Below are 9,233 nucleotides of genomic sequence, written 5' to 3'. Positions count from 1 at the left end.
TGCATCCTTTGTTTTTAAAAATTAATCAAATTTGTCCTTAAAATTATATATGTATATTTTCATAGCAATTCTTCATGTATTAATCTCATATTTGCACACCTTCTTCCATTTAACTTAGCCCTGAAGTTCACATTAAATTTCCACACTCTTTTTAAATGTAAAATAGAAAGATTTATCTTCTGTACATTTTTTTCTGAAGGTCTCAGCAGAGAAATGTAATGTACGTTATGAGTCTAAAACAAAGAATAGAGCATAAACTGAATTTGCTGAGAGCGATCAGGGCACTTTGCTCACGTCCACATAGAAATAAGGATCACATAGCTAGAAGATAACTTCAAGATTCATTTTTCTCCATGCTATCTTAGAATATGTGACACAAAACAAAAGGAAAGAAAACCAGTCGAGGATAGTTCATTGTTTCAAATAGTATTTGCTCAAGAAGGAATCCCATTGTAATGTTAAAATCTGAAAACAGTAAGAAAATGCATATCTCTAAGATTTCAGCACATTGGTCATTAAGTATTCAATCAATTGCAACAATGTGCAATTGAACTTTACATTTGAAAGTTTATTAAAAACTGAAAATTTATTAAAAACTAATAATTTCTGTGCTACCATATGATGTTATTAACATTTATCATTTATATAAATTATCTGCACTGGTCCCAGTTCTCTCATAGGTGGCATACTGCTTTCACTGTTCACTCCTCTTGCATGCTATTGGCTACTGAGTACTTATATGGGTGGAACTATGACTTTTTGCCTGGTTAGTGCCCTCTTGAAGTCAAAGAAAACACAGAATCTGCTCAGTGAGAGGTGCGGCCACAATGATTTCCAAACAGCAGTGTGTGAAACTGAATGACGGTCACTTCATTCCTGTACTGGGATTTGGCACCTACGCTCCCGATGAGGTAACAAAGTGGGGCTGGCATTGGGGACTTAAGGAAAGTACACACAGGATGAGTGGGAGCTGACCTGAGTGCTCAGTACCCCATTCCTACATGATTAGGGGGCTCAGATTATTCTCAGGTAGCACAGGCTGGAGCTTTTCCTAAACAGAATGGAAATTTGGCTAGAGGATGCTTTACATCAAGGTGTGCTTGTGCTGTTATCTACCAATTTCACCAGCCTGGTTGCTTAATGGATAGGACATTGGTCTCCCAATTACACTGGCCAATGGATTTTCTTTGTAGAACAATTAATTTTTTCAGCTAAGTAGCAAACAAAACTTGCCATTCATGATAACTTCTTGATCGCTAATGATTTTGAGCACTTTCTCTTATATTACTTGGCCATGGTACAAGTTTGAGAGCTCTTATGCATAAGAAAATGTGGTGAAAGAGGGTGTCAAAAGAGGGCCAGAATATCCAATTATTTATTTTAATTTCATAAGGAAAAAGAATTTCCTCTAAATCATTATCCTAATTTGTAACACTTGTGGAAGAGGTGTCCTAATTTGATCACTGGCATAAGAAGTCTCCAGAAACATGTTAGAAAAGTCCGTGATTTTAAATTTTCCTCTATATGTCTCCCTGAAACAATTACATTAGCTTTAAGGGTTGACCCTTACATGACTCAATGCAGTGCATAATGTAGGTAGTTCCTTGTGTATGAATCTATGGCTTTTGAGGACAGCATTCTTCATTGCTAGTATTTACTTATGGTATGCATATGTAATGGTTATTTGCAAAATTTAAAATAGCACTCTGCTATGCATTGAAGTGTTCACTTTCAAACTGGCCCCTCAGTGACCTCTGGGAATTTTGATATCTCACTCTTCTAGCAGTTAAGGACAATGTCCATCTTTGAACCTTTTGTACAAACAGTAGCATATGTTTATTCCTGCTATCAATTTTGAGACAACAATATCAGAATGTTCTAGAAGAGGAGTCTCTGTAACCAACATGTCAGAGAATGCATTAGAAAATATGTTTCCAAAGAGCTTTTCTTATAATCAAAATTCTTATATGTCTTCTATACTCAGTGTTGGAGGATATAGTGTGATTTTTCAATTTACTGGGGGAAAATATTGTTCCTATACTTTAGCTCATGCTCCTTTTCTGATATTAATTTTATTACCTCACTGAATGCATATTAACCATTGCTATAAATATATGCTCAGTCCCATGCGTCCTTCCAAAAACACTCAATGTGAGTATATTTCTGAAGATCTCCTATAAATGACCAAGCAGTAATTTTCAGGGACCAAACAGGTCATTGCAATACCCTATACTTCTTATGGACAAGGCAAGACCTAGGCAACTTAAAATGTGTTCATCAAAAATGCACACGTAATTCCAAACATGGGGAAAAGGTTCTTTTGTGAAGTCTCTGCTTATCCTAGAGTGCTACATCATATGGATCTGTAAACCCTATGTTTGAATACCTCTCTAGGTGCCCAAGAACATGGCTACAGAGGTCACTAAATTAGCTATAGATGCTGGGTTCCGCCATATTGATTCTGCTTATTTCTACCAAAATGAAGAGGAGGTGGGACTTGCTATTCGCAGCAAGATTGCAGATGGCACAGTAAAGAGAGAAGACATATTTTATACTTCAAAGGTAACGTTTATATGGTCTGTGGGTGTGCAAATTAAGGAATGTGACACATTGAAGTAATATTTGCATGATTTAATCAGTAATGGTTGATGAACAATATGTATTGGTCCATCTTTTACTCATGTATCTTTATGTATAACATCCAGCACTGAAAACAGAGAAAGATGATGGCTTTCTTCTTGTGGTTTCACATTACTAACTCTAATGTAAAGGATTTTTTGTTTCTGAGCTTCAATTCAAAGCAGTGTGATTTAGCATTGGCAGTGTTTTCAGAGAGACTTTGAACAGACTACAGCTTCTTTCATCAGATTGGGGAAGTCTTACATTTGGTTAATAGACTGAATATCAACTGTAACCTTTATCATTTCTTAATGGTGAGCATCCTTAGGAAACAGTATCAGTTTCCTGCTTTTGTGTTAAGGATTACTAAATTGCCTTCTATAGATGTGTTGCACATTAATAGTTCAAAATGTTTTTTTACTAATTCTTTCCAATTTATTTCAATAGATGGGGGAATTAGACTATTGAAGTATTTTGCATTTCCTGGGGAACACAAACTGAGACAATGATTACTATTATAACTTGATAAAATTTTTATCTTGGAAGTGATTTTCTTCCATTATTTGTTATGTTTGCTAGTGCCAACTGAACATCTCACGGAGTCTACATGAACAGATGAGATGTAGAGGAATTGAGGATACAAGTTAATGTTTTCCTTCTATGGTCATCAGTTTCTAGCCAGTAGAAAACTGTTTCAATTATTGGGAAATGAAAGGAATAACTTGAGTTAATGCATTTGTGTATAAACATTTTTGTTGTTTAATCTTTCTAGCTTTGGTGCACCTTCCATCAACCAGAGCTGGTCCAACGGAGCTTGAAAAGTTCACTAAAAAAACTTCAGTTGGACTATGTGGACCTCTATCTCATTCATTTTCCAGTGTCCATGAAGGTAGGCAATGTGCATCATCAGTTATACTTAACTTTTTTCATCATCAGTTGTACTTAGCATCTGCATGATTGTCAATTTCATGGAAGGTTGAATTAGGTTTTTATAAATTTATACAAACTTTATGTGTTATGTAAACTTTTAAAGTCAATTCATACAAAAGAATTTATTGAGTTATATGAATGGGGAGCCCAAGCCATAGTTATGTTGATGGATGTGAAATAATCTTGAGAAATGTGTCTTTTCATGAACTCCATGCATGTATTCACAGAGGATTTCTTGGGTTTTGTCAAGTCCCTTCTGCACTAGAGGCAAATAGGACCTTTGCTATAAGACGCTCATGAACTTTAATACTTGAGAACCACTCAGTATCTTTCAGTATAAAAATTAATCTACGAAAGAGCCTGAATAGATCTTTGTGCTCAATTTGACTTGTGGACTCTGTCTATTTTATGATTGTTTCTCTTCTAATCACTGGACAAACCACAGACAGGTACAGTGCACAGAGCTATGACTCAGAAAGTGAGGAGTAGCATAGCAGCTAAGAGTGCTACACTAGCAGGCCACACTGAGTGGCTTTAAACTCTATTAGTTGGTTGTTGGCTATGTTTTATGGTGTAGGTTTCTTAAATTGTGTGATTTCACTTTTTATCAGTAAGAAAATAATCTTATCACCTAGATTACATAGTAGAAAAGAGATTAAATGAATTAATATATATCAAGAACTCATCCTGGTACTCAGAAAATTGTGCTTGGTAAATCTATGGATTTTAATATTTTTAAAACAATAATAAATGTGAAATCCTATTTTGTAATGATCAACAGCAGCAACTGTATCAGTCTCACTGTATTTGTATGACAGAGTAAGTGAAGATTATTAAACTTATCTCCTATGTTTAACTGTGCATGTCCATTGCCAGTCTGGCTAGGCTATTATAAAAACACAGAGAAGCACAGGACACAAGAACTTTAAGAAAGTGTTTAATCTGAAGTAGTACTTGTAGGTAGAACCAGATATTCTCCTCAAAATACTTAATTCTATGCCTCAGTGAAAAATATTCCACAGTACACTGCTGGAAAGAGACCACAAACAACATCCTTAAAAACATTAATGGGTCATTCTTCCTGGTTGGGTTTCTGGGATTTTTGCTGAATTCAACTTCCTTTTCTCAAAGCGACTCAAGCAGATTCCCCTAACCCTGAGACATTCTGTGCAATTCCTGGCAGTGGCTGGTTTTAATTTTGTTTTTGTTTCTTTATTTTCTGGCAGAATTACTTTTTGTCTTTGGAAAATTCATTTTTTGTATTTTACATCAGGTACACATGTGTAGTATTCAATGATTATACTCATCATGAGTAGTTGGTACACTGACATGACCTTTCTTAATTTGTTTTTGAACTCCTCTCCCTCCTTCTCCATCCCATCCCCAAATCTATTGGACCTCATCGTACATATATATTTTCATACATGTTAGTAAATGATGATCACATTCTTGATATGGATTCAGTGTATGTACAGAACACTTCGCAATCCCCACCCCTTTTGAAATCCCATTTTCCTCAATTCCTTCCTTTCTTCTCTTGGTTCCCTTCCTATGTGCTAAAGATTCATCTCATTATTCCTTACTGTTGTATATTTTGCACTTTATTTATATTTTGGGTCTCATGTAAGAGATACCATGTGGTATTTGAGCTCTTGTGTCTGATTTACTTCACTTAGTATTATGGTCTCAAGGGCAATCCATTTTCCTAGCAATGGCTGAAGTTTACTTTGAGGAGTCATTTACATTCCAGTATGCTATCTACTTTCCTATTTTCATGTGTTCTGTCATGCTAGCTCATACCTCTCCTATACCTGAAATAAAAATGCTAAAGTAAAGAAAGAAAATGAGAGAAGAAAAGAAAAAAGACCATGATGGATCTTCTTTGATTCACATGCCTGGCTTTTGACCATTCACATACTCACAGATGGAGATAACAGTGATTCATTAGCCTGAGTTTGGACTTTCCCACCTGAAAAGAATTACTTTTGCAGTGATAAGTACAGGGATATGAAAAGCAATGACAAGTCAATGAGGATATCACATAAGGACCTAAGAAGGTATTATGAATTAACAGAATTAAAAGGCATAAGAGAAAAGATGAAATCTTTGATCCAAAACATCCCTAAAAAGACCACAACCAAAGTATTTCAGAAATATAAGTCTGGGCGCATGCCCTGCACTGAGTGTGCAAGTGCCTTGGGAGCTGCTGGTCCCACGGTTTGTGCCTGTGCTTTACTTCCACTGCTGTGATTCCCAGCTGAAACTCATGGAGAGAGCCAGGTATTTCCCATCTACTTCCTGAGGTCAGAGCATAGGACCCAGGATCCTGCTGCCATTACAGACTGAGTCTTTGCCCTCTGGGCACCCGTGGCAGACAGGAGGTCCTCACTCAGAAGTCCCAGGGATTTCTCTGGCTGGGGAGGGGTGAATGTCACTCCATCCTGTGTACAACCTGTGCCAAGTGTGCGAATGCTCTGGGAGATGCTGGTCTCGCAGTTGGAGTCTATGCTTTACTTTTGCCCAGACCCCCTAGGGGGTCAAAGGCACAGGCAGTCTGTGATTGCTACCCGACCAACCTACATCTGGTTCCTGTATGTGTCCTGAACTGACTGCAGACACACACTCAGGTGATTCACAAACTGTCGACCCTGCAGTTTATGTCTGGGTTTTACCTGTACTGTGAACTGCTTGGGGACATAGGTTGATGGGACCAGGATGGTCACTCTAGTGCAACCCGAGTCTGGGCTGTGCACATGTCCTCAAATGAAAGGGGATGCTGGAGCACATTGTAGGCTGACACCAATGTCCGCGTCTGAGACCGAGGATGACTAGATACAAACCAACAACTGCCAGAAAACCCGAGATTAAGTAGCACTTCTCAGAGGTCACTCAGGGGCAATCCTGACCAACAGGAAAACTAGGGACACTAGTGGCCTTTGCTGCACAGATACTGAAGAGGGAAACTGAGCTTTCTGCATCTGGCAGTAAACATGACAAAACAAAGGACTAAAGCACAATCCCAGAACTTCCCCCCTCTCAGAACAAGTCCAGGACACATCGACATAGGAGAACTTGATAAACACATGCCTGAAATAGCTGAAATGATTGCAATGGAAGTAAAGAAACAACTCCATAAGGCCACAGAAGAGATGAGATCAGAAATAATCTCTCAGTCCAAAAATGAAATGACAATAATAATGAAGGAACTGCTCAAAAAGTCTGAAGAAGAAACATATAAGAAAATAGAAGAACAAAAGCAAGGGACAGAAGCATTCAATGAAAAATATAGAAAGGACATAGAATGCATGAACCAGGTTCAAATTGACTTCCATGAAAACAAAGCTGCCATTGAAAGCTACCACAACCGCTTGAATGAAGCTGAAGATAGATTCTCAGACTTTGAAGACAACATGGCAGCTAGCGACTGTGAAAGAACAGACCTCGTAAAAACAGCAAGGATCCAGGAAAAGTCAATTCAACAGCTGCAAGATGAGGCAAAGAGGAATAGTGTACGACTTCCAGGAGTCAATGAAACAGCAGGAAGCAACACGACTGACATTAAAAGATTATTTGCAGAAATAATAGCAGAAAATTTCCCAAGCATGGAAGCAGAACCTAATACACAGAATATGAGGCATATAGAACTCCAAACAACCACAACCAAAATAAAACTACACCCAGACATAATATAGTCAAGTTTCCAGATCTCCAGCAGAAGAACAGAATATTCAAAGCTGCTAGAGAAAAGAAACAGATTACCTATGAAGGAAAGCCCATCACAATCATGGCAGACTTCTCAGCACAAACCATCCAATCAAGAAGAGCTTGGAGCAAAGTATTACAGGTCCTAAGACAGAAGAGCTTCCAACCAAGACTGATGTACCCTGACAAACTATCCCTGAAATTCAATGGAGAAATAAAATATTTTCATGACAAAGAACAATTAAAGAACTTTATGAGTGACAAGCCAGCATTACAAAGAGTACTAAAAGATATTCTAGACACAGAAAATCTGACTGGAATTTCAAAAACAACAGTAGAAATGAAATGTCAAGAAGAGCAAGCAATTAAGCAAGTAGAAAAAGTAGGACATCAATGCAAATAAATAACATGACAATGATAAATCAATACATATTGGTTATAACTATAAATGTAAATGACCTCAATTCTCCAGTCAAAAGAAACAGACTGGCAGAGTGGATTAAAAAACAAAATCCAATGATATGTTGTATACAGGACATACATTTCACTGAAAAGGAAATCCATAGACTAAAAGTCAAAGGATGGAAAACAATCCTCCATGCTACAGGAACCCAGAAAAAAGCAGGTGTAGCTACTCTGTTTGCAGACACTGTAAACTTCAAACCAACAACAATCAAAAGAGATAAAGAAGGTCACTACATACTACTCAGGTGAAGACTGCAAGAGGATGAGACAACAACCATAAATATGTATGTACCAAATATTGGAGCTCCAAATTATATAAGACACATCTTAACAGACATGCAAACCCATATAACTAATAACACTATTGTAACAGGGAACCTCAACACCCCATTGACACAAAGAGATAGGTCAACTGGACAAGAAATCAGCAAGGAAATAACAGATCTGAACCAAAGCTGTGAACAAATGGACTTAGTAGATGTATACAGAGTGTTCTACCCCGCAACATCAGAATACACATTTTTCTCAGTAGCACATGGGTCCTTCTCTAAAATAGACCACATCGTAGCCCATAGAGCATACCTTCTGAAATGCAAAAGAACTGAAATTATCCTGTACATATTTTCTTGCCACAGTGCAATGAAATTGGAAATTAACAACAAAAGGAACTCCAACAACTCCATAAACACTTGGAATTTAAACAACAACCTCCTGAACAACCAACCAATGGGTCACAGAAGAAATTAAAGAGGAAATTAAAAAGTACTTACAAACAAATGAAAATGTAAATACAACTTACCGGAATCTATGGGATGCAATGGAAGCAGTCCTCAGAGGGAAATTTATAGTGGTGAATTCACAGATAAGGAAAACAGAAAGAGAACAAATAAGTAGCTTAATGCTACGTCTTAAACTTTTCAAAAAAGAAAAACAAGTCAGGCCGAAAGCCCAAAGAAGGGAGGAGATTTTAAGGATTAGGGCAGAAATTAATGCAATTGAAAGAAAGAAAACCCTCCAAAAGATAAATGAATCAAAGAGCTGCTTCTTTGAAAGAATAAGTAAAATTTGTAAACCCCTACCCAACCTTATCAAGAAAAGAAAGGAAAGAACTCAGATTCACACAATAAGGATTGATAAAGATGAAAGTAGTAGAGATTCCACAGAAATTCAGAAGATCATTAATACCTACTTTGAAAATCTTCACTTCCATAGCATAGAAATTTCAGCAGAAATGGACAGATTTCTAGATATGCATGAATTACCAAGGTTTAGTCAAGAAGATATCAAATTCCTGAATAATCCAATATCGATTCAGGAGATTGAAAGCATGATTAAAAACCTACCCACAAAGAAAAGCCCAGGCCCTGATGGATTCACAGTGGAAATTTACAAGAAATTCAGAGAAGATTTAATTCCAACCCTCCTCAAGCTCTTCAATGAAATTGAAAAGGAAGCAGTTCTCTCTAACTCATTTGTGGAGGCAAGCATCATACTGATACCAAGACCAGAGAAAGACC

At 37.2% G+C, this 9,233-nt stretch overlaps 1 protein-coding gene across 1 annotated transcript; it reads left to right on the top strand.

Moving 5' to 3' along the window:
* The first annotated feature begins 783 nt into the window (after nucleotides 1-783).
* Nucleotides 784-3,585, top strand: LOC102007312 (estradiol 17 beta-dehydrogenase 5-like). The gene is made up of 3 exons (XM_005398329.1): nucleotides 784-911; nucleotides 2,395-2,562; nucleotides 3,392-3,585. The coding sequence occupies exons 1-3, from the start codon at nucleotides 828-830 to the stop codon at nucleotides 3,563-3,565; spliced, it is 426 nt and encodes a 141-aa protein (XP_005398386.1). The 5' UTR covers nucleotides 784-827; the 3' UTR covers nucleotides 3,566-3,585.
* The last annotated feature ends 5,648 nt before the right edge of the window (nucleotides 3,586-9,233 follow it).

This window comes from Chinchilla lanigera, unplaced genomic scaffold, assembly GCF_000276665.1.
Source record: "Chinchilla lanigera isolate Chin_1 unplaced genomic scaffold, ChiLan1.0 scaffold00062, whole genome shotgun sequence".
NCBI classification, from domain to species: Eukaryota; Metazoa; Chordata; class Mammalia; order Rodentia; family Chinchillidae; genus Chinchilla; species Chinchilla lanigera.
Note: the sequence above shows the minus strand (reverse complement) of the source record. Positions and strands in the feature narration are given on the sequence as shown.

Excerpts from the sequence above, each read along its gene's own strand:
- LOC102007312 (XM_005398329.1), top strand. The coding sequence starts at position 828 with ATGATTTCCAAACAGCAGTGTGTGAAACTGAATGACGGTCACTTCATT. Across the intron at positions 912-2,394 it reads GCACCTACGCTCCCGATGAG|GTGCCCAAGAACATGGCTAC; the intron begins GTAACAAAGTGG and ends ATACCTCTCTAG. Across the intron at positions 2,563-3,391 it reads ACATATTTTATACTTCAAAG|CTTTGGTGCACCTTCCATCA; the intron begins GTAACGTTTATA and ends TAATCTTTCTAG.